At 37.2% G+C, this 25,706-nt stretch overlaps 1 protein-coding gene across 2 annotated transcripts; it reads right to left on the minus strand.

The window, feature by feature from the left end:
* Positions 1–659: 659 nt before the first annotated feature.
* LOC139935730 (sodium- and chloride-dependent glycine transporter 1-like) lies at positions 660–25,293 on the minus strand. Of its 2 annotated transcripts, none has more exons than XM_071930281.1 (14): positions 21,754–21,845; positions 19,549–19,783; positions 16,497–16,628; positions 13,705–14,002; positions 13,244–13,376; positions 12,665–12,799; positions 10,899–11,002; positions 10,269–10,393; positions 9,101–9,213; positions 7,966–8,106; positions 6,631–6,730; positions 4,968–5,068; positions 3,870–4,043; positions 660–3,202 (listed from the first exon to the last, which is right to left on the minus strand). In XM_071930281.1, exons 2-14 carry the CDS (start codon positions 19,778–19,780, stop codon positions 3,041–3,043), a joined length of 1,950 nt encoding a protein of 649 aa, XP_071786382.1. In that variant the 5' UTR covers positions 19,781–19,783; positions 21,754–21,845; the 3' UTR covers positions 660–3,040. The 2 variants fall into 2 exon arrangements, with proteins under 2 accessions (XP_071786382.1, XP_071786381.1); XM_071930280.1 differs by lacking the exon at positions 21,754–21,845 and adding an exon at positions 24,892–25,293 and having other exon boundaries at positions 661–3,202.
* Positions 25,294–25,706: the final 413 nt, after the last annotated feature.

Below are 25,706 nucleotides of genomic sequence, written 5' to 3' on the forward strand. Positions count from 1 at the left end.
TACAATGACTGTTGGTGTCACCCACAAGCCACGCTGACTTCTGACGTGGAAAACAGAGCGCCAGCCTTTGAAAATTGATATAATGTAGGCCCGCAAAATAATAAACGATATCAAGATTGGCGAGTCCAAGAAAGGGATACATGTACAGTGTAACAGAGAATTCCCAAATTGTAACCTGGGGGTTGTTGACTTCTAACTTGAGGTATTTTGGATAACATATAGGCTCTGAAATAAATGGTCCCGCAAGACTCCCATTTGCGGAGCAGTTTGCAATTATTTTTAAGATTGATGCTCGGACATTTAGAAAATGTGGTGTTTTTATTTGGAAGGAGATTACCAATTTGTAAAAAAAACAAGTCAAACAAGTTGATGAGTAGGATTTAAAGTAAGATTAAATGACAAGGTTTCAGTGAATAAAGCTGGAGCTGAATGTCATAGTCCATGGATCTCACTTAAACATTATACGAGTACAGCGCAGAACTCGGGGCACTTTAGTTCATTGCAAAGAATAGACATCCACCAACCTATAGAATTTCAGAACGTCCCAAACAAAATGGCATCCAAGACATGTAATGTTACCCTCCAGTATTGCGGAGGTGGGTGTCATTTACAAACACACTCAAACTTATAACACTTGAAACATTGTATAGTTTCACGATTTTTTTATTTTGAAATATCAAATTATAAACCACAAGGGAGGATGACTGGGTAAATTTATTTGATATACAAAGTATACGTTTTAGATATTTGTACAACTATTATATACATTGTAACCTTGTACAGGCTTATTATTCAGAACACAATATGTTCCGTAAATGTGCAGAGAATCGTGTTTCTTGTCAAACACGGTGACGTCAAGCATACGTCTTAATTGCATTGATATGAAGGGAAACAACATTCGTTTACAATAAAATGCACCAACCGACAGAATACGAGTATGGTTTTCGCGGTGATCATTTATGAATGCAACTATGTGAAGCACTTTGGAGCTTTTAGCGTCTTCGAGAGACTGATTGCTTTCCTTAGACCATCTCAACTCCTAGGGCGCATTATTTAGCTAATCAATCACATCAATACTTTGCTCTTCACAAGTGGGCACCAACATGTTACTCATCGACGTTGAGAAATAATTACAGCTAAGTGTCTTGCTCAAGGACATTTAAGTGCCGCGACCTGGATTCCACATTCAAATTAAAACATGAACGACGTTTGTTTAATCGAGATGTGTTTTATGAATGAGCCCTTGGATATTATGTTTGTCGTCGCTTTCTTTGACACAATATGACAAATAAAATACATGCAAATTAAGAATGAAAAATATATGCAAAATCCCATTCTTGGTATTTGAAAATTATACCAATTTTTACAATTCCTTCGGTCTCCCCCTCCCCCTCAACAAAAATCATATTTTATCAACTCTTATTTCTCCTTATTGAAAATAACTATTATGATAAATATGTCCATATTATATACAGGCCGCTTGTGAAGAAGAGTTGTTGATTAACGAAACTCGTACAGTTTGTTGTTGATGTTTTTTGGGTTTTTTTTTGGTGGGGGGGGGGGTACTTAAGCATACGTTGCTTGCATAAATTAGTATTCCGGTCGCTGCGTATAATCAAAAGTTATCAGTAATTTATTAAGAAACAGTGTTAGAGCTTCAACATGGAAGCACATTTTTTTGAAAAAGTATCCAGAGTTGTGTCACTTAAATTCAATGAAATATCGCTTTAAAGGAAGACAATATGCTTAAAAAGTAACCACAATTAGCATAAAACCTTATTTGGTAACGAGTAATGGAGAGAGGTGGAATAGTATAAAACAATGTGAGAAACGGCTCCCTCTATGAAGTAACCTAGTTTTCTAGAAAGAAGTAACTTTCCACAAATTTGATTTCGAGACCTCCATTAGGTTTTGAGGCCTTGAAATCAAGCATCTGAAGGCACCCACTTCATGTGACGAGGATGTTTTTTCTTTCATTCATCATTCATCAAATCGCAACTTCGACGACCAATTGAGCTCAAATTTCCACAGGTTTACTATTTATGCACATGTTGAGATACACCAAGTTTTTGTATTAATAATAATAAGACTGGTCTTTGACAGATACCAATAGTGTCCAGTGTTAGTAAAAGGGTTTCATCTCAGTATAACAATGGTATAAAATAACGACTCCCGACTCATAAAACAACACCGAAGACACCAATACTGTTCCTTAAAAGCTATTTCATATTTAGTTTAAAAGACAAAGTTTAGCATGGTAAATAAAATAAAATAAAGCTAAATACTCTGGTTGAATTTAACGAATTTGTTAACTATTTCGTCATTAGAAATTATGCCAATATACACCGCCAAATACTACACTCGTATAATCTCATATTTAGCTTAATTTAGTAAAATGCATTGATAACGCAATTTAAAATATATTTTGCATTGCTGCTGCTTTAAATTTATACTGTGCTTTATAAAGTATATGTATAATTCCATGAAACAGTCATTTTGTCTGTAGCAAAGTGTCACATCAAGCTTTCCAGATCCCTTGATCTTGTTATAAACAAATTGATTAAAACTGTTTACAAACTGGAAGAGTGGGTCACCCCATCCCAAATTTCATTCAATTGCGATGGAACTGCAGGCCATAGGTTCCTGTATATAAGATAATGTTAATTTTTTAACTCAATTAACTGTACAGCTTTAGAGTTTGTAATGCTTTATATACATTTGGAAAGCTGGTTTTTTTTTTGTAAATGAAATTAATCAGTTTTTAAAAAAAGAAGGGGCAAGACCAATTCAACTTTGTGATGTAAATGTACTCAGTATTTCAGTGCTTCTACAAATTTGTCTCTACTTCTTTTCAAAGTTTCTTTTGGGTGTTCCAGTGCTTTAATAATTTGTTTCTGCTTCTTTTTTAACTTTCTTTTCGGTGTTCAAGTGCTTTTCCAATTTCGTATCCACTTCTTTTGAATTTCTTTTCGGTGTTCCAGACCTTCTAATAATTTGTTTCTGCTTCTTTTTAAACTTTCTTTTCGGCGTTCCAATGCTTCTACACATTCACATTCGTCTCTGCTTCTGTGTGCAGTTTCTTTATTTCTTCTAGTGTTATACCATGATCAGTTTCTGGAAGTATAGGGAAGCCTGCCTCTTTCCGGTGACGCTCAAGGGCTGGCCCCCATTCATTTGTTGGGCACAGGGACTGACGAAGACGCTGTGGTTAAACATAGAAAATAGAACTAGGTTTTGCAAACTACGCACCAACAAAATGTGAAAAATAGTTTCAAGCCAAGGTTTATTGAAGGCTAAAATGACAACTACACTCACATAAGCAGGCATACTGGTGTAATAGATGTAGTCTATTTGGAAGAAATAAACAGAGAAAGGCAGAAAGCACATAGAACACAAATTGAGATGAATAATGAAGAAGGATACAGATGAGACTGACATAAAGAGGAGACACATATTTTCAAAACAGGAGAAGGTAAAGACAAAAGGTTCCTTGTCATTTCCTTATTGGGTGTTCAGACCATTTGATTTAATGATCTGAAGGCGCCTTTTCGACAGGTTCTCTCTACTCTGACAAACTGTCTCTCTGATATTAGCTAGTGCCTCAATGCCCAGTAAAATCATGTCTTGAAACAAAGTGACTGCTTCTGTTAAACCAGTATGCCCGCTAAGGTGTCTTGTGTCGTCATTTAGCCTCCAAATAAGACTCAACTCATGAGACCATTTTTGCACACAAAAAATCTACCCTTTTTTTTTTAACAACACATACACTTCTCAATAATAAAGATTTAATCCATGTACAGTTAATGCTCAAGGATGATTTTCCAATGGACAATTCCACAATTAAGTTGAAAACAAAATGTGCAACTTACCTCCATGAACGTGCCCTCCACATGATTATATAGATAATAAATTGGGTAAATCAAGACAGGAGCCAGCGAAAACATTGACATTAACCATCCCAATATCTCAGCCCATACCGGGTACACATACGTATTGTTGTATGTCATCGGTTGGTAACCAACAAAGGTGAAAATGATGATGAACTGAAAGACAATAATAAAAAACAATCAGTCAAATTTGTGAGATAAACTGGAAAGCAGGTGTGTGATGAGAGTAAGTCAAGTTTCATTTGAATTTGTACACATCATGAGGGTGAAATAACATTAACTAAAAAGGCTTTATTGCATAAATAGCATTATTGCCATTATATTTTCTTGGAAATGTGAGACACTTTACAGCTTAAATGATAGCCCAGCCACTAATGTCTACACTTAGCCCACATCACCACTTGAAAAAGGTAGTATTCTATACCAACACACGTACATGTATTAAGCTTTTTGCGTCTCATTTCCTAACCGTGACTGACTACAGAGGGTATTACTTAGCACAATAGCCAATCTGATCATGTGATATGATCTTTGTGCCTAGATTTCCTTGAGGACTTCTGGGGTTGAGAGTGGGATTTGAAACCAATGACCTCTTGTTTAATGTGCCAGCGCTCTACCAACTGAGCTATCTAGCCCTGTTGGCGGCAGCCAGGAGATCACCCTGAAATAAAATAGTATCATCCCTTTAGGTGGTCCCCTGGCTGCCGCTTCCCAGTCCATATCCCAAATTTGGGTGTGATCCCTAGCTTCTGCCAATATAAAGCTAGATGGTAGAGTGCCGGCACATTAAACTGGATGACATCGGTTCAAATCCCGCTCTAATAAATTTGTCTATGCTAAACCCCCCAAGTAATTTAAAATTTTCACAGTCAGTTATCCTTATATTTCATATCTTGGAACATAAATATTCATTAATCAAGTGAACAAGTTGCGTATGCTCAATGGTTTGGCCATACAAGGTGTTTCAAAAATATCATGTTCACGTGCCCTTTCAAGTGAGAATCATGAAAACATTACTCTAAAGTTAAATCAGTTTAACTTTTAGAGTTAGAGTTTATCTGGAATCCATAAGTGACTTACAGAAATAAAGGCAGGGGACAGTAACTTCCAGCATGCTTTCCAATAAAATCCAGGTCGGAAACCCACCATGACATTTATATCATCTAAAAAGCGATCAGCACCTGGGTGGGATGGAATAAGCAAAAAACATTAATGGAAAAGGAATGCAGAAATCATCTTGATGCAACTCAAGAGAAGGCGCTGTTCATACTTATTCAACAAATTTTAATTTTTGTCAGAATATTTAACTCATTTAAAAAAACTACTTTAAGAGCATGTAATTAATACAAGGCCAGGTCACAATGACCCACTATATTACATAAGGAGTAGGCCTACACTATCAATGTAATAGCCTGGAAACATTATAAAATAATTAGTATTTGACTAGTGACTGCATTATTTTAATTATGCAGTTTAAAAGTAAACAATGACTATTCTTTTCTTTTTCTAACCAGGACCCAGATTGCAAGCAAAAATACAAATCAGAGAAACAATTTCAACAATTACTTAAAATGGGAGAACAACATGTTTGCAATATTGTTAGGCATAAAATCATGTAAAACAAACAATAATATGCAGTTTTAATTGTTTTTCATTTGAAAAAATATCAGAAGTTCAAGGCAATCATCAGTTGCAGTTTTATAAACGGTTTTAGATTCTTGCTAAAAATTTGAGAAAATCAATAAAGACATTGTTAGACTTTCTGTTAATCACGGTATCTGAATGATAGGAAATCACGAATACAATTCACAATAAATATGAATGAATTAAATGAAAAAAAAACCACAATATCAGTGTAGATTCAGAGGCTGGATCTACATAATATGCACATCAACATTAAATTTCATATTTACACACAATGCAATCAAATGTCAATTTCAAATATGAATATCACAAAAAAGTTTTATAGCAAAAGATTATGAGATTCAAATGAATTCAGTAATGGTAATGACATTATTGCCTAATACATCTCAATATATTCACACGTAAATGCACATCAAAGTAAATCCCTGTATATGAATGAACTAAATGAAAGCAAGAAAAACCTAAAGCCTTCGAAGAACATCATCAATAACATTCAGATTTTCACACAACGCAATGTCAACATCAACTTCACAAAAAAGTTTTGTAAAATTGGTTAAGAGATTCAAATCAATTCAGTCATATTCATACAGTGACATTTGCCAGATAAAAGAATTAAATTCAATATATTCACAAATAAATGCACAACAATGTTAATCCCTGTGTATGAATTAACTAAACGAATGAAACAAAATCATAAAGCATTTGTGATCAACAATGATATTCAGATTTACACACAATTCAATGTCAATATCGCAAACACACTTCACAAAAAGTTTGATAAAATCAGTGATGAGATGCAAATAAATTCAGTTATGTTCAGACAATGACACATGCCTGATATTGAAAACATTTCAATTGGATAATTGAATGAACAATACCAAAAGCAGAAATAAGAATCGAAACTCATGTTTAGATATAAATTAAAAGATGAGGTAAATTCAGTGTCAATTATAAGCCATGGTCATGAAATGTGTATAGACGCTACCAATTGGCAAACTTCACAGGTAAAACACACATTTTATGAAATATGGGGCAAAAAACACACATGAATAAATGGCATGTTTTCTGTTGTATTTTGTCTTTTGAATTGGATACTTACCATAAATGTACGCAACCACAATGCACTCTAGCATTGCAATTATCAGGACAGACAAGCCCGCCGAAAATGTATTCATAATCGTCAGAAGATATATCCCACCCTGTGTGCACAAAGCAAGAGAAATAGTTATTCTGTCTTAAAGCCATTGGACCCTTTCGGTACAGAAAAAAAAAAAAAAGTTCACAGATTTACAAATAATTTACAGGGTTTACAGAAGGTAATGGTGAAAGACTTCTCTTGAAATATTAGTCCATGAAATGCTTTACTTTTTGAGAAAATGGTAGAACAATATAAATTCTCGTTAGCGAGAATTACGGATTTGTTATAAACACATGTCATGACACGGCGAAACGCGCGAAAACAGGAGTGGGTTTTCCCGTTATTTTCTCCCGACTCCGATGACCGATTGAGCCTAAATTTCCACAGGATTGTTATTTTATATATAAGTTGTGATACACGAAGTGTGGGACTTGGACAATGCTGTTTACCGAAAGTATATAATGGCTTTAATACAAAGCACTTTAAACAAGGTTTATCATCAGCAGAATCACTACTTCATCCCGTACTATTTTGCAAGCCCCCAAAACACATGAAGAAAGGGTATACTTTTGGTAATTGTCAAAGACCAGTATCCTCACATGGTGTGTCCCATCATAAATGCATAAAATAACAAACCTATAAAAATGCGGGCTCAATTTGTTATGGGAGTTGCAAGCAAATAATGAAAGAATAAAACACCCTTGTTGCTTAGAACTGTGTGCTTTCAGACACTTAAGAAAGGCTTCATGTCTCAAACATTGTTCAGATTCAAGATTTCAGGTGAAAAAATTAACCTTTTTCTAAAACTACATTACTTTATATAGGGTGTCGTTTCTGACAAAGTTTTATAACTGCTCTCCAGTGCTCTAAAACCAAGTAAGTTTTTACGTCCATTAATTTTTGGAGCAAGCACCCAAAAAGGTACTCTCTTAGTGTAAAAGAGTTTTTTAAAAACTTGTTTTGTCTGCCATACCACTTTTGCAAAGAGTCATACACCGACAACTCATTTCAGAGTGAAAGACGAGTACTTTCAACTCAATCAAGAGTAAAATTCGTTCCAGTTTCACTCAAAAAGAGTGACGCAGATTTACTTTTACTCACAAAAGAGCAAAACTGACACAACTCCGACGAGAGAGTGACATTTTCACTCTTTTACATTAAGAGAGTATACCCTCCTATTAACTGACAACACACCATCTTGGGCTGACTATAAATGAGCCATTGTATTTTTCTCTCTTTTTTGAGAGGAAGGGGGAGGTTTAATTTGCATTAAGTTTTCAGATTCAAGGTACTTACATGAGTAACCATTGGTAATCCCAATAAGAACAGCAATACCGACATCGCTAAAGTAACAAGATATTTCTTCTTTCGGAAGATGGGGTTATATGTCTCCAACTCATCTACGATTCCAGTGATCACAGTCTCGAACATACAAAACTAAAATAGAAAAATGTGAGCAATCATAAATTAAATGCCAGTTCTCAAAATCAGTATGTAATAAGGGAATCAATGTGAGGTGAAGAGGTTTCAAACTAGTGGTTTAAACCCACCGAGGCCTGGTTCTTGATAATTTTACCGAGACGAAGTGTGGTTATATCATCCATTTAAACACCCCCAGGTGATGTCCTCTCAACCAATCAGAATGGAGTGACTGTCCAAGGTATTTATGAATGGTGCTTATAGGGCATGTCGTGACCGATAAGTCAAGTGCACCACACTCAAGATATGGACCCAATTTCATGGGTCTGCTTAACCGTAAGCAAAGAGTCAGCACTTACCGTAGCAGGAAATTCTGCCCTTACATCAATCAAATTTCCAAGTTAGCGGATAATTTTTGCTTGTGCACGTGCCTACTCCACATTACAACGGAGAACTTCTGTGCTAGCACAGTAAGCAGTGATTGGTGACCATAAGCGCATAATTTGGCGGTAAGCAAAGCCGTGAAATTTGGCCCAGGTGTCTCTGATCAGCAGAGTGTGGGTTCAAGTCCCAGGCTTGACATTTGTATACTTAAGCAGTACCTGTAACCATAGATGCTTCATCTATTGATGGGACTTAACCTGTAGGTCTGGTTTGTTTGTGAAATGCACACTTAAGAGCTCCGGGATGGATTTCACAAAGAGTTAAGACTAGTCTTATCTCGAGTTAGGAAGAGTTACTCATCCTAACTTAGGACTACCTATATGTTTTTTATATCTCCTAGGACAAGTCCTAAGTTAGGATTAGTCCTTACTCTTTGTGAAATCGACCCCAGTTCACTTTAGAAAAGAGACCTGTCCAGGTGTTTCTGGCCAGGTTGGCAGCAGATTGTGCCATAGAAAGTTTTCTCTGTAGGCCGACATATTATGCACATGCGCATTGGACTATTCCCCTAAACCTGATCCCTATGTCACCTCTTCCTGATTAAAGAATCTTAAAATGTATGCCTTACCTCACTTCCAATCCCAAGCATAAGAATCATGGCGAAGAACAGCAGTGCCCAGATGGTTGAGAAAGGCATACGAGCAATAGCCTCAGGATAGGCAATAAATGCTAGTCCAGGACCTACAAGACAAATTTCATGCTCTCAAGTTAATATAACATAAACTGTACCAATAGACCCCTTACATGATGCTTTTGTACACTCCTAAACAGCACCCTCACTGAAGTGAGAAGGACCTATGCTGGCCACGAGACTGCATGGTGAGAGGTGTGTACACATTTGTTTGACTTTGTGATGGAACCCTGTGCTAAGAGGTCTATTGTTGGTATTAAGGTAATATATCGACAAAAACATTGATTCAGGACCAAATTTAATAGCGCTGCTTAAGCTGAAGGTACTTTTGTTTGCAAGGCAGAACAATAGGCAGAATGTCAGTCACAAATGGGGCACGTGGAAATGTGGCGGTCGGTGAGCATCTGTGTGGGCTAAAGCTACTTTTTTTGCTATGAAATTGGACTGTGGTTTTGACACAGCATTATCTTTGTTGGTATTGAATTAGATTCCATTTATTCGACACAAAACCTATTATCAAGGAGTAAAGCAAATTAAAAACAAGCCTTAATGCATATAAAAAAGATAGAAAAAGCACAACTAAAAACATAGTCAGATCAATCAAGAAAATAAAGTGTGCAAACCATTTCCATCGTGTGTAATAATGCATTAAACAAGATAGAAAAAGCAATTGATAAACAATGAACAACAAATAAAGTGTGAATACAACTTATAATTAAAAATGGAAATATTTCACAAATGTCATTTTTAAATTAGCAGAAGTTAGGAAACAAGTTGAAAACAATCATAAAAAAACACATTTACAATGACAGAATTGTGTACACACTCAGCATATAAAAAAGTAGTCTTATTTTCTAAACACTTTTTCTAGGAGATAGGTACCCAATCATGAATACAAATACAAAAAAATTGCTTTGAACTTGTTCAAAGCTTCAAGCATGGTTCAAACTTCCTGCGAATGCCAAGTGAATTTTGGCGTAAAATTTGTGACGTCAAATTTTGTATCAAATTTGCATTCGCATGAAATACGAACCAGGCTTTACTCCTCAACCATAGAGAAGAATGCGAGTCCTCATCAACCTGAAATGGTCTATCTTCCTCTTACCTGATGCTACAACCTTTTCAATGCTTACTCCAGCATCAGCTGCCATGAATCCAATCACGGAAAATATGACAAACCCAGCAAAGACACTCGTACCGCAATTGATGAAAGTCACAATTATCGCATCTCTGAAAATGAAAAAATAAACATTACTTATATACAAATCATCCCACCTTAACCAGCACTAGTTCCACAATGATAGAAAGATGTTTTCAAGACTTCAAGAACGAGTGATAGATTATAGATAAATGGTTTCCATGACTTCAAGAAAGAGCCTAGAATTACACAGAGGTCACAGCCTACATGTTGCCTTTGGTCTTGGCCTTGGTTCCCTTTCAACAGTTTCACATAGACTTAAAGACTCAAAGACAGTATACTGTCTTTGAGTCTTAAAGTCTGTCTTTGAGTCTTCAAGTCTATGTGAAACTTTTGATCTCATCATCAGGCTTTTTAGTTCAGGTTTGACACACAATGGATTGTCCAGGGGCGTAATTATTAGTCAACCGGTCGGCTCAACCAAAACAGGGCATTCCGATTCCAAAGTTGTTCCGGGTGTTAATAAACATCCGCTGTATTTTAGTTTGGAAAAGTTTGGCTGAAAAAAAGAGAGGACGGTTAAAGATCAAAACTCACCGATAAACATTATTGTGGAATTTGTTATAACTCGACAGTGTGTGTAGACTTCCAAAGGCAGTTCCAAGTGAGTAGAAGATCTGCACGGCAGCATCTTGCCAAACCTGTATCACAAAAAGAACGATATGTTTTTATTTAAAAAAATTCAACCTTGCTACAACTTTCTGTAAGCATAACATTCGGTTTTTAATGCTTTATCATTTTCTCCCGATTCATCTTTTACTTACATTTAATTTCCCAAAGGTACAGATACCTCTTTTTCATGACAGTGTACTGTGATACAGGGGGGTTGATACCTGAGCTTACTGTCCACAAGGAACTTGGCTTTTGCAATGAGCTGTCGCAAAGTCATGTCTTCAAAATGCAGAATGTGACCAGAACTGACATTTAGGCCCTTATTGTTGTTTGTCATCTTCTGAATACAATAGTACCCAAACTAGCAATGTAGCAAGGTCACAAGGTGCTCATTGAGCACTGCTTTTGGTTTGCAGAGGTTTGCCCTACCTTTAATTTCTGTTGAGTCTTGATGCTACCCTGTTTTCAAATGTTGGCGTCACAGCCCTATTTTTGTTGTGAATGTTTTGCAGGAGTTGAGCACATTTCAACTGCTGCCAAGTATTTGTTGCGAATTTGTGACGTGGTATTGGCATTTACAGAAAGTATGAACCTGGCTTAGTACCAAACTTTCCAGATACTTTCAAAAAGACAAAAAAACTACAAGAGAAACTCTGGCAGAGCTTCAAACAACCAACAAAATGCCAAGATAAGAACAGGACTTTTGAATGCACTCATTACATGCCAAACTATAGGGCAGACTATGTCAACTGTGTCCATTTACAGAATACAGCTACCAGGAAATTATTTTCAGCCCAAGAAAACAAAACATTCATTTCATAATTCATTTTCCACATTTGTATTATTATAAAAATTAGACACTGACAGGCTACAAAGTCTAGTTAAGACAAGATTTAACAAATTTATTGTAGTAAGTAACACCCACCGAAGTGTTCCTTTTGCATTGAGGTGTTGGTACCTCCAAATTGAAAATAATATTTGGCTCACGACACTGTGTTTTGTATAGGCCTACACAGATGGTGTACAACTGAGTCTTGTTTTTTTAGTAAACACAAAGTGTCACAAAAAAGAACAACCCAGTTTCTCACGGAAACAGGAACAAATATTCACAGAAATACTCACGGTTTGTTCCATAAAGTGTGGTCGTCAATATGCTGGGTATAAGTTTAATGAACAGAGTCATTTTATCAAACAAAATGAGAGAACATGTATCTAAATATTTTAGGTAGACTTCGTTCCGCTGTCAAAATGTCGTCTGCTCACCAGAAGTCTGTTCGCAAAAAGGTGCGACCGATTTACCACATCTTAAAACTACTGCGCCGACATAAAAAATACTTATAAATACCAACTTCAAAACAAACCATAACTTGTAACTGAGCGGAATACTTTAAATAAAATTTTGATCAAGAAAAATTAAAAAAGGTTAAGTCAAAACCCCAATTGAAGTTTAAAAAGGGAATTAACTGGAACTACTTATCTTGTGGCAGAACACTAAAAGAAAAAAACGTTCGGCAGAAGGAAAGGCAGTTGTAGGTAGAGGGCGCTCTAACTAAAATAAACAAGTTTAGTACAGTGTGTAATTAATATTATAGTGGAATTAATATTACGGATATTGTCAGCAATATTAACTAAGGAGGTATAAATAGGTAAGAGAGATTTAGTGGTAATACATGTAAATACTTGTGACTTGCCTTCGCACGTGCGAGTTTTTCCAGCTTAGGTTCGATGTAATAAATTATACCATCAATAGCGCCCTCCAGTGTAATACCTCGAATAAACAGAGCCAGCAAGACGACATACGGAAGAGTTGATGTGACGTATACCACCTTTTAGCAAGGGAGATAAAAGAAAAAATACAGTGTTAAAAGGTAAACAGCCAGGGTCCAACAATAACACACACAAATATTGTATATGCCTACTGAATTAATAATACTGCTATACTCTGACCTTGATGAAACACACCATTATTGTCAGTGGTGTCCAGTATAAAAAAAAAAGTGTCAAATATTAACCCTGGAATAAATCTTTCCAAATTTGTAGAAACATGTGGCGGTTCATTGATTGCTACAAATTATTGGAAGATTAGTTTACGGAGCTTTGAAGGTGTCATCTGTTGTACTGCTTTTCTATAGCCTCGAATGATGATAGATGTGTTGTTTTGTTTGTAAGTAGGTCTAATTTCACTTTTTCAACAGTTTTTTTTTGCTTAATTTTTTTCTTCTTCAATATTAAAAACAAGATTTTGTAGAAGAATGTAATATTTTACTTACCTTGCCGGATGTTTTGATTCCTTTGATGAGACTGAAAAACACAGCTATCCAAGCCAAGAGTAGACACAAGGCTAACTCCCATTTGACTGGACCCATGATATGCATACCGTCTGACATGGTCAACACGTAATTACTGCATTAGAGACAAAAAAATTAATAAATACAATTTTAACTAATGAACAGTATAAAAAGTATTCCTAGCTTTGGCAAACATAAGGCTCTTGCCCTTCAATATGTTGCATGTTGGGCAACATATTGAAGGAAAGAGAGTTGAGCAAGTAAAAGTTTTTTCCATTTTATAGCACTGTTCCGAGATCCTCGTTTCTATCACTATCCCCAATTATGTCTTCAAACCGACATAGGAAATTGTTTCGAAAAAAAAAGACAATGGTCCTAATGTATTTTAATTTGAAGAAAACAATGAAAAGTTCTGATTTTACTTGTTCCAGTGGGATACTTACTTAAAATACTCCTCACTGGGACGAACTGGATGGGTGATGTTCGTGAAAGATTCATTTTGTGAGGTTTCACTGTAGAGTGTTTCATTCTGGGAGGTTCCATTCTGGAAGATGTATTCCAAGGTGCCATTTTCTCCCTTCTTTTGAATGGTACAGTTGCCAGTATTCCATTCGTTTCCGCATGTCTTCCATGGTAACTCACTCGTAAAGGACGCAAACAGGTAAAAGAACGCATACGCAATGATGACGTTGTAGTATAGAGTCACTAGTGCACAGACAATCAGCATACCATAACCTAGCCCTGGGGAAACGAGGATTATAAAAGAAAAGTAAAAAAACAGAGATAAGTAGTTTTTTATGAAAAATACAAGATACAACTTGACTGACATAAACTGACAAAAGCAACCTTCGAACATTCTAAAACATTAATCAAGGATCGTCGAGAATGCCAATCTGTGTTCTCTCTCAATCATTGAGGCGTGTTGCTCAAAATAATTGTACAAACCAACACACACACAAACTCACATTTTCTTTCATTTTTAAAGGTCTTGTTTTTAGAACCTTTGGGCAATAATATTGGAGAAATTAAGACACTAATTTCATTTCATTTTGCGTTTCTCTGTAACGCTACATTTAGCGCCAAATAGAGGGACCATTTTACAAAGTAAATAGTCATCTAACCCACACGGCATGGGTAACATTTTAAACCACGACCGAAGTTCTTGGAAATTTGAAATGTGGTTATAGGTCTTAAATGAAATTCTGACACGTTGCTATAGGAACGGATATTGACGCAGTCTGGATCTATTATGTACGGAAACGAACGCATTATAGAGCATACACTGAACGGGTGCACGCGATATGACGGGGAAAACAGTAGTGCCCGAAACTACAGCGGCTGTTGACCCCTTATGCCTTCCCTAACCACACCGCAAGACATACATGTAGTGTAGGACTATTTGACTGCATCGTGAGTCAAACACGCAGTTTAAAGGCAGTGGACACTACTGGTAATTGTCAAAGACTAGCCTTCACAGTTGGTGTATCTCAACATATGCATAAAATAACAAACCTGTGAACATTTGAGCTCAATCGGTCATCAAAGTTGCGAGATAATAATGAAAGAAAAAAACACCTTTGTCACACGAAGTTGTGTGCGTTTAGATGGTTGATTTCGAGACCTCAAGTTCTAAACTTGAGGTCTCGAAATCAAATTCGTGGAAAATTACTTCTTTCTCGAAAACTATGGCACTTCAGAGGGAGCTGTTTCTCACAATGTTTTATACCACCAACCTCTCCCCATTACTTGTCACCTAGAAAGGTTTTATGCTAATAATTATTTTGAGTAATTACCAATAGTGTCCACTGCCTTTAAACGACTGGTTTGTAAATGAGTCTGGCTGTTAAATGAGTCTGGTTCCGGTCGTGTCCGTTATAATGGGGGAATGGGATCACCTCAGAAAGCTCCATTCACTACGTACACATAATATAATATTATTCATGCCGTTTTCTATAAAAAAAAATTGAGGTCAGGCAATTAAAAAAAAAAAAAAATCCCAGAAAATCAAGAAATCGCTTATTTCTGCCTGCAGAACTCAAGCAGTTTCTCCTGTGCTCATTGTATTTTAATTTTGGGCTGAACAAAGAAAATCTGACTATAGTGAGTGAGCCTTGAACCTGCGACCTTCGGATTAAACGTGCTGGCGCTCTACCAACTGGCCTGAGTGTTGTCGGTCTCCTTGTTTGAAAATTGTTATCTTTGCTCGTGTGTTATTTTATTTGTGACCTATGACAGCAAGGAGGTGGAGCGTTTACCTCAAAAACAACTTTCTTGTTAACAATTATTTGATGATTGCACCAGCTGTAGTCTCATGATCATAAGCAAAGTTGCTCTATAGCATTGACCCATTTAAACACTTTTCTGCCAGAGCTCAACTCAACTCAACTTCTGTGGTCTAATGGAGAGTAGATCAGTCACCGACTCCCTAAGGCTCTTGTGAATCGACCTTGACTTTCTAATCCCGGTCTGTTCTAGTGGGTATAGAAGTTTCAAGTTTAAAGTCAAGATGGGTAAGAAAGAACGTCTACTACATCACAGTTATTTTTTTGTTTTAAGAAACATGGTAAAACCCAACCATCGTGCTTCATTTTTGTTAACGTTTATTAAAAAAAAAAACAGAACGAAGAATGTACACCAGTTTCTCAAAACGGAAAACCAACACAAAGATGAATACGTGAGACTTGTGACGTCATTCGACTCACTTTTCACTGTATATACCCACGTTAATCTTTTACTTAAGATTTAAGAAGGATCTGTAATGTACCGCCTTTACAACCTCAGATTATGGGAGTTTCCAAGAATGTACACATATCCAAACATCCCACTACACCCAATGAGTAAAAGTAAACGAGGGACATTTGTATAGGCAATGGATTTAAAGTAATTAACAAAAAAAATGTGTTTTAAAGGTATAAGTGAACTCAAAATATAAACAGCCTTTTTCTAATCCTGTCAAAATGTATATTATGTACTCTTACTTGTTCTCACTGAAGCTTGATCACTTTGCTTTCTCCTTGATACGTTTTAATTTGTGTTTGTTCAGAGGGACCATTTAAAACAACCTTTAGGCTTTTGATAGACCATCTTGTTTGGTTAGAAGTTTTGAAATCAGTGTTGGAGTGCAGGTATACATTCAAATCCAAAACTGTCTTTCTTTGGCGAGGCCAAATAAAAGTGAATTATCAAAACAAAAATAATCATACAGTTTGGCCCTATTAATTTCCCAGCAATATACCTTTGAAGAGAGGGCAAATCTTCCAGATGGTGAGACATCCTTGACTGGCAAACTGACCGAAGCTAAGCTCCATGAAGAACATTGGAAGGCCTGCTACCAATACCATGATCAAGTACGGTATCAAAAATGCACCTGTGTCAGAAACCAAGCAATCAATCAATATTATATTTCAAATTATATCAAATATAAAATATATTATACCAATAATTAACAATTATAGATATGTCAATCTCTTAAAAACAACGTCGAACAGGTTGGAATCTGCAACTATACTATGGTTCAGATCCCACTTTGACAGATTTTGTTTTTGGAAATAGATCTAAGTGGTCCTGCGTGTACATTTCTTCACAGGTTTGTTATTTCATGTATAAATGGTTCATCACAAAAGAACGTTGTCTATTTGAATCATTAGCTTTTGTATTTTTGTCTAAGAAAAGTCTATTAAATCCCGCTCTCTTGTTTCAATAAATGGCACACCATTCAACCAACCTGCACTTTTCGGTGGACACCTGGGGCCAATTTCAAAGATCTGCTTAGCCCAAAAATTTGCTAAGCGTGAAATTTGTTCCTTGATAAAAACGGGATTACATATTTCCATTTGTTGCATATTGCTTGTTACTGGTATTCAGCGCATGATTGCTTATCCTGAAAATCAAGTGGAAATTTGGTTGGTAATCCTGTTTTTATCGAGGAAGAAATTTCATGCTAAGTACATTTTTGTGCTTCGCAGCTCTTATCTATGGAAATCGGGCCATGAACACATACTTTGTCGGGGTCCCTAGCACTTTATATTTGGCTCATTCCAATTACAACAATCGATTAACAAAGGTGATACATGATTTTCGAATGATGTGTCCTCGAGCAAAAATTGACTATTAAACACAACAATAAGCTGCGGCCGTTAATTATTGACGCACGACAATGTCCGGGATAATTAGTTTAATTTCAATTAGTTATTCCATTTTCATCTATTGTGACAGAAATCTAGATTAAGCCTTCCGGATTCTTAATAAGCTAATGCATCTACGGATAATGCACTCACACCTACGCATAAAATCTCATTGCACCGAACACGTATTCGTGTATTGAGGGTCATTTTGGGGGTAAACTTTAATTGTTTGGTTGTTTTCAATGCAATGCTAATTTATAGGCAACATTAGATAAAAACAATACAATAAACGTCACACATTGAAGTGTTCAATTGTCAACTGAATATAGTCTCTATACTTGCTGAGAGAACAGCAAATGTCAAGGAATTTTTACACTTAAGTCGAATAACTTATGCCTCTGAAAAGAACTGGTGTGGTTGGACGTTTCGAACAGTATACGAACAGTATACTCTGCTCGTCTTCGCAGGAGAAGCTTTCTCCTGAAGACGAGCAGAGTATACTGTTTGAATTATGGAGACCAACACTCCATGAAAGGAGTATTAGCGTGGAAGCGTCGAGGCCGAGCAGTTAAGAGCACTGAATTCAAACTATGGTGTTTCTGATCAGCAGAGTGTGGGTTCGAATCCCCAGTCCTTAAGCAAGACACTTAACCATTGCTTCGTCCTTCGGACGGGACATAAAGCCGTTGGTCCCATGTGTTGTGTAAAGTGTAAACGCAATGTAAAAGAACCCAGTGCACTTATCGCAAAGAGAAGGGGTTCGCCCGGTGTTCCTGGCTGGATTGGCAGCATATTGCGCCACAACACCTTGTAAACCATTACATGGTTGCTAAGGATTATGTCATAATCTCAAACTTCGTCCCACTCCTTGCAGTACACTGCAAAAATGTTGGTCAAATCATTTGTTGGGCAAAGTAACTTCAACAGTTATTGGTCGATAATTGCCCAACAAAACCAATAATTGGTGTTGGACAAACATTTTGTTTGCCAATTTTTTGTTTAAAAAGCGGAACAAAATTTGGCCAAGTGATGGGCAAATAATTCGTAATCTGAATTTATCATAACTGTTGGTTACACTTTTGCTTATTTATTGGAGCAACTTTTTGGGTAATTTTAGTTAATTATGATTGTTGGTTAAAATGATGCACATTAGTTGGTCAAAATCATCCGATCATGCGCACTACGATCAAAGAGTTGCCCAAAAGTTGGGCAAGGTATGAAATAACATAACGATATTTTCCAACATGGCGAGTGGAGGAATGGCTGTGACGAGCGGGGTTTTCCAGTAGATGTAGATCAAATTTGAAGGTTAGTTTTGAACTAAATATGAAGTTGTGTTTTCTATTTAGTCGTACATAGTCGTGACAGTTGCAGAGGGAGCAACAAAGTGACACTACTGTTGAATTAGTTTCAGTTTTTAGTTTCAGTTTTATCATGCCATTATGTGCAACGCCGGTTGTGGCATGTATGCGTGTGCTTGCGCTGCAACTGTCACGACTGTGTACAACAACTGAACAAGAAACAAACTATATTTAGTTGAAAACTAACCTTCCAAAGCATCTACAAACCACTGAGCACCCTCTCGATTTTGAGAGAGATGCCAAGGCCTTGGAAGGTCACACCTCACCACCGTTTGCCATCGTGGAAATGATATTTTCTACGCCTGGTTGTATGACGTGTCACAGAAGAAACTGTAAATCAAAGGGTTAAATACATTCACCATTTGTTGGATAACACCGAAAAGGGTTAAATCATTAATAAAATCATCGCCCAATAAGTGGGTTATTGATAATGTATTAAATACCTAGAAAATGGGTAAACAAAAAATTACCCAACTGTTGGTTACCAAAATATACCCAACTATTGATGAGGAAATATTACCCAATTATTTGGCAATCAGAGTGCCCAACTTTGATGGGTAATATTTTGCCCAAAAGTTGGAGGAGTTCACTATTCGCCCTTAATTGGGTAAAAAGTTGGGCATTTTTTTACCCAATTTGTTTACAGTGTAGTAATACCTGGCGCTTTGTATCCTTTGGCAAAAGGCGCGTTATAAATACGGTTATAATTATTATTATACATGGTTTGTGTACCCGCAAGTTTTCTTTAGTATTTATAGTTTCTTCCTGTGATATTATTGTTGCCTGGCATTGAATGTCTTACCGCCTCCATTTTCAAAGCAGAGGAATGGGAAGCGCCAGATGTTGCCTAGTCCCACCGCGAAGCTGACACAAGACAGGACGAAGTCCAGTTTGCCAGACCAGTTGCCCCTGGTCTCATTCTCGTCACCTTCTTCGACCACTTTGCTGGTCTGAAGACTGGAGTCGTCCCTTATTATATCTTTCCCCTCTTCCGGTCCCATCGGGGTCTCAAAGTCCTCACGGTTACCCGTCATGTTCTAGTAGGGAGGAGAGCAAAGCCCAGTTAATTGTTATTACCAGACGAAATTGTCAATTTATTTTGATAGGTCCACTCTGGGAAATGAGGTCCATGTTCTGAGGGTTGAAAGTCGTGTCTGACGGTATTACGTAGCTATTGGAGACATCCAACCTAAACCATCAACAACAAAAAACTTCAATCAAAATGTGCTTCCTTGTCATAAAGTGATTGAATTGAAAATAATAACGAAATAGTTCAAACAAAACCAGAACAACAACATTGAGTTTGCAAAGTTAACAACACAGGTGTTTGATTTTAACAATTAATGACACGCAAGGTTACACAGCTTAAATGCTATGCACAAATAATGGCAATTTTGTATTCCACATTTGGTAAGGTATTTGTAACTGACAAAATAGGTAGATAAAGAAAAACTTAAAAAGTTATGATTCTAATGGGTGTCTATTATTCACGGAGAAAGAATCTTCGTTTCTTTTTTGAAGTATAGAGACAAACAATCAATCATTGTTCACCCATTACATAAAACACATTTTCAAACCCATAGCTGGCCCTATAATTTCAAGATGTATCTTTCGTGCAGTTACTAAACCACTGCTCATCCTTGATAATCAAACTTCTAGACTTACTTCCTGGCGTATTTCATGGTGACCAACTCTTTGGAAATCCCCAAAGGAGAGGATTATCTCAAAGTCATCCACACACGCATCCTCTAGAGACTCCAACTTCTTGTTTTGACGGAGTGCATACTGTAATTAACCCCTTAAAGGCACTGCACACTATTAATAATTACTCAAAATAGTTGTCAGCAAAAAAACTAACATGGTAACGAGTAATGGAGAGCTGTTGATAGTATAAACTATTGTGATGAACGGCTCCCTCTGAGGTAACGTAGTTTTTGAGAGAGAAATGATTTATCAGTTAAATATTTAAATTGATTTCGATACCTCACGCGCGAGGTCTCGAAATCAAGTACATTAAAGCACATAACTTGTTCGGAGGGTGTTTTATTTTATTTTTTAGAAACATGTTTGAAGAAAAGTAATTATGTTTCCAGGTGACTTTAAGTTTAGACATTTCAACTTCATCTGTATGGTATGATTCATCCATCGATCATATTATGTCGGGCAGGTCACGCTATGAGCCAGCATAACAAGTGTTTATTTATATCATAAATGAAACCATTTCAATTCTAAAACCAATCGAACAATAGTGTCAACAACAGTAACAACTTGCCATGTCTTGCATGAACGTTTAACAGCAACAGTGTATTGTACTGGTTACCCTGCCTCGAAAACAGCGGAGTCAACAGTGTACACCAAAAGATAAGAAATGCTTCTCAGAGTCAGTCCTATAGACCATGTGAACTTTGTTAACAATAAGTGTGACCTTGTACATTCTGTCAGTATTCTGGCAGGCACAACACTACACATGTCTATGGGAAAGTTGACATTTTGTGTCATAATTTCCACACAAATCAAAGAATTTGAAAGTAAAAGCTGGACAAGTTTTTGGATGTGCCCCCTTTCATCATATCAACAGTTGATAAGAATTACACAGTGCAATCTCCATAAAATAATAGATTTTATGATTTCTTCCATTAGGCTGTGTACAAATCCTGCCTGCAGGAAGTCCAGGCTTGGTGGCTCTTTTGTAAACATGTGATGTCACAGGTCACATCGTCTCGGTGAATTGAATATTTTTTACATGGATTACAATTCCCTAAGAGCCTTGAACAAGTCAGATACTTTCAAATAAGCCCTACTCAAGGAGAGTAAAGTAAAGAGTACTTTCGATAGGGTGACGTACTTCTATTTGACTCTTATCTACAACACTGTATAACTATAGCTATTCTTATCAAAACAAATTCAATATTATCAATATGCACACCGACGTGTGTTTACATTTCGTGTTGCGTCTATGCAGTGTTTGCAATAAACAATTGATATTAATAAAATCTATAATACTTACACATAGAAATGATGTTGTTTAAAATTTTTCAGTAGGTAAATTCGATCGTTGCTTTTACACATCCGCACGCAAAACAAAAGCACGTGGTGGTACCAACCACCATACCACAAATGTACACAATAATATTCCTGCCCGTTTATGTAGGCTTATGTGTGCACAGGACTGAAGTGGCATCATGCGTCAATGAGAAAGAGGCCTTGACGTCACGGAACAGCTACTTAATATTCGTGGGTGTGTGAAAGGAGTGTCCATTAGGTGCTGCCATTAGCCATTATATTTCCAGGGGGTTTAACACCTTCACAAAGGAGTCAGTAATGTGTTGCTGCGTGGTCAAAATGTATTGGAAATGTTCGATAGTGCGTGTGTTATCCTACAATTGATCGAGAATAGCATGTACATACTTTCTTACTTACATAGCTTACTTGTTCGATTATTCCTTTAAGCCAAAGTTTGGATTTTCAGATACCTTTTGTGTGTACATAACATTTTTTTGTCTTGTCTGTTACGATCGCACATGTCACTTTCTTCTTGATTGCACACTTAACATGCCCGTAGATACGCGTATATAAACCGGAAGACATGTCTTTTTAACGAATACGTGTCAATGACTTCAAATCAATCGATTGTTCTTGGTATAAATCCCCACAATAACAAAAACAATCATTATCAACGGGTACGATAGGGTCAAATGCCAAGTCTCTCCATAAAATTAACTTGACATTTAATTTTTGGTGGTCCCTTTTCCAGAGAAAAGACTTACATCTGACCAATATTAGCTACTCCATGTTCTAACGTATAACACCCCCTCCCCAACCCAACATGGGAACACAACGCTACACTCCCTTGTTGTGCACGAGGACTCTTGGCAAGAGGTGCGTGTGAACGTCAGAGGGATATTTACAACATTGATGGTGACTGGTACACATGTCCCTAAAATGTTGTGATGTGATAAAATGTCAACAACAAAAAAATGTTCATATAAGCCCAATGTTTGCGGGGTGTCACTTCGATCTGTGAAATCGGATCAACTTGGCATGGATTCCGACTGATCATGTGCCAAGAAAGCTATAAGAACCGACCCACACATGCCACGGATACCGACTGCATTCATACACGTCTATAGGCACTTCGAATTGATGTGAACAGTGTTAACTTTTGAGCTTTTAATTTAACATTATTATTTGATGATTACATGTTGTAAAGATGGAACTGTTACCGGAAAGAGTTGTAAAGTTATCGATCTTATACTTCCGGGCTCAAGGCACATGCCTGCTGAGGTATCATTGACATTCAGTTTGCAATAACACCAATGTATCTTATTTGTTGTGACAGATTTGTTCTTTGAAAACTTGTCTTGATAATGATTCTACTGCCGCAAAGTAGATTTGGGAATTCGGGAGATTAATTTTCTAAAAAGAAGTACAAATGTGTCACCGTGTACAAAACTTTCCCTTTAATATGAATATTAAAGCAATTGTTATTATAAAAAAAAAACGTCGACATGCTGAGCAGCCGAGTTGACCAACATAAAGTCCTTCAAATAAATGAAGTACGGTCACGAACATAGCCTTGCTCAAGGCAGTCGAATTATTCACTCCGAAAAAAGACCGCCGCTGTATAAAAACCCACCCGTATTCACTGTGCGTAAAACCCACCCGTATTCACTGTGCGTAACATCGCACGACACGATGCCCCCGTACACTATCCGCATGCGGAGGCCTCCGCATGCGGTTAGTGGTGTACGAGTGCGATGACTTGTGTGAACAGTATTCGTGCGATGTGACAGTGTGTATACGGGTTGGTCATTCGGTGTGATCGCACACACCATGCACAGGGTATACGGCGGGTGGGTTTACAGCTGCGTCTTTTCGGAGCGAATAATGCGACTGCCTTGAGCAAGGCTATCACGAACAGGTCACGTCTTCTCCAGTTCCTGCTCGAGACTTGAGTCAAGTCTTTGCTCTATAATTATTCGCAAAGCTGTGTGGTGCAGCGGCATCCGAGTGTTATAACATCCCCTTGGAGTGAAGGACCCCGACACGGTTTAAGAAAAATCCGCAGCGTCAGGTTTTGGATAAGTGCCAAAGCAAGCGTCGTCTCGTTTAACAGATGTTTGCCAGCATGGATCAAAACATTGTCTGTGTGTTGGTGTTGTCTGCGAAAGGTTGAACTTACGCCCTAAGTGTTCTTTGTGTGGCGTTTTGGTTTGAGTATGATCTGATTTCGATAGATCTCCTCTGAGATGTTTTGTTTCTTCTTTATTTATTTGCATATTCTTGTATTCGTTGATTTATTTTTCGTATTTGTATGTTTGCTGTCCATCACAAGTTGTCACAAATGTTTGCCTTTGGTAAACTTGACAGATTAAATGTTTTAATAGGTATTTTTGATTATTTGTTTACAATTTCAAAGGTTTACGTCAGGCAAGGTTCATTTGTGTATGGGTGTACATTGTGGATTGATCTAATAATCAATAATACTGTCATATTATAGTAAAGTAAACAGCACTGGGTTTAAGTAAACACCATTGGGTTTAATAGGCTCAATTATATTATTATTTAGTTTATTATTTTGCAAATGCTCTCAAAATGTTCGAAGAGGGCTCGTTGAGTATGTTATAGTTTTTGCTCTAAAAAATCTGTGTGACATAATTTACTACAACACTAACATACTACTATAGACCGGCGCCCTGTCTTCATTCTTTGAGTATTCTGGCAGGCAAGATACTACACTGGTCATGTGGGAAAGTTAACATTTTATGGCATAATTTCCACATAAAACCAAAAGTTATGAAAGTGGTGTCGCGTTCCACCCCTACCGTGATCCCTTCAGCAGCCCCCCCCCCCAAAAAAAAAAAAAAATAATAATAAATAAAAAATAAAAACCACAACGAGGTGCGCACCCACAAGGATACATTTAACACATGATTACATGTAGGAGGGAATAGTTGGTTATTGCACTACTACACTGTAGTACTAGCTATGGTTAGTTCATACCTCCATGGTTCATGGAGCGGGAAGAATTTGTAAATTTGGCTTGGCACAGACCAGACATTGTTTTAATGGCCACCAAGTATTCAATGAATGTCATACTATTTCAAGGAGAATCGGCAAGTATAATCGACTAGTCAATACTCACTTGTTATCCCGCGTTTTAACGTCCCTTGTCCAAAAGACCCTTGTTCTACAGGCAGCATCCAAAGCACATCAACACAACGTGCTCTGAGCTCCCTTTGGGATAACACCTCAAACACAGAGGGGGGCCTAACACGAATTCGCCCAACAAGAGGGCAATGTTCTGGTCAGCAATGTCGCCTTTTAATCTGTCCCTCCCTGGGTGGATTGCTATCCTTTTCAGAAGAGACGAGGAAGACGTTTTTTACACCCCGTTATCACAAACTATAGGATATTAATATGATTCAATAGATGAACGTGCTCTTGATTGTAAACAAACGCAGTAGTGTAACCATCCAGGCTTAATCCTGCATTCTACACACGTACACCACCGATGTCTAGTACACATCCGTACACCAGACAACGTAGTGTGGGTACCAGGCATTTCAGTGAAAGTGTACACATTATCGCATTCCAGCGGGCCACGTTGCAGTGCACGCATGCGCATACTTCCATTTAGCACTTTCATTGATGGGTGTGCAATTGAGCATGAGTGGTAATTGAACGGACGTTGGCTCAGAGCCAAAACTCAGTCTATTTGCAGAGGGGAAAACACTGATGGTGCCCAATGGCAACACGGATGCTCCATGGGCATGTATGCATAAATAATATCAAAAGGACAAATCACGTTGAATTATGTAAATCACGTGGGTCTACGTTCAACATCCCCTTAAACAATCAACGAAAAATAAAGTATAAAAACATACCTAAAATTTAGACTGGAACATAATCAAAATTAGTAAAAATGTTAGATACATAAAAGCGTTACCGCGTTAACGT

The sequence above is a fragment of the Asterias amurensis genome, chromosome 4 (genome assembly GCF_032118995.1).
Source record: "Asterias amurensis chromosome 4, ASM3211899v1".
Lineage (NCBI taxonomy): Eukaryota > Metazoa > Echinodermata > Asteroidea > Forcipulatida > Asteriidae > Asterias > Asterias amurensis.

What these genes read in the sequence shown, in the direction of transcription:
- LOC139935730 (XM_071930281.1), bottom strand. Translation starts at nt 19,780, where the DNA reads ATGACGGGTAACCGTGAGGACTTTGAGACCCCGATGGGACCGGAAGAG. An exon ending in CTGCTTTGAAAATGGAGGCG is followed by an intron (nt 16,629 to 19,548) that starts GTAAGACATTCA and finishes TTTCTGACACAG; the next exon opens with GTGCATTTTTGATACCGTAC. An exon ending in CCCAGTGAGGAGTATTTTAA is followed by an intron (nt 13,377 to 13,704) that starts GTAAGTATCCCA and finishes TCTCTAATGCAG; the next exon opens with TAATTACGTGTTGACCATGT.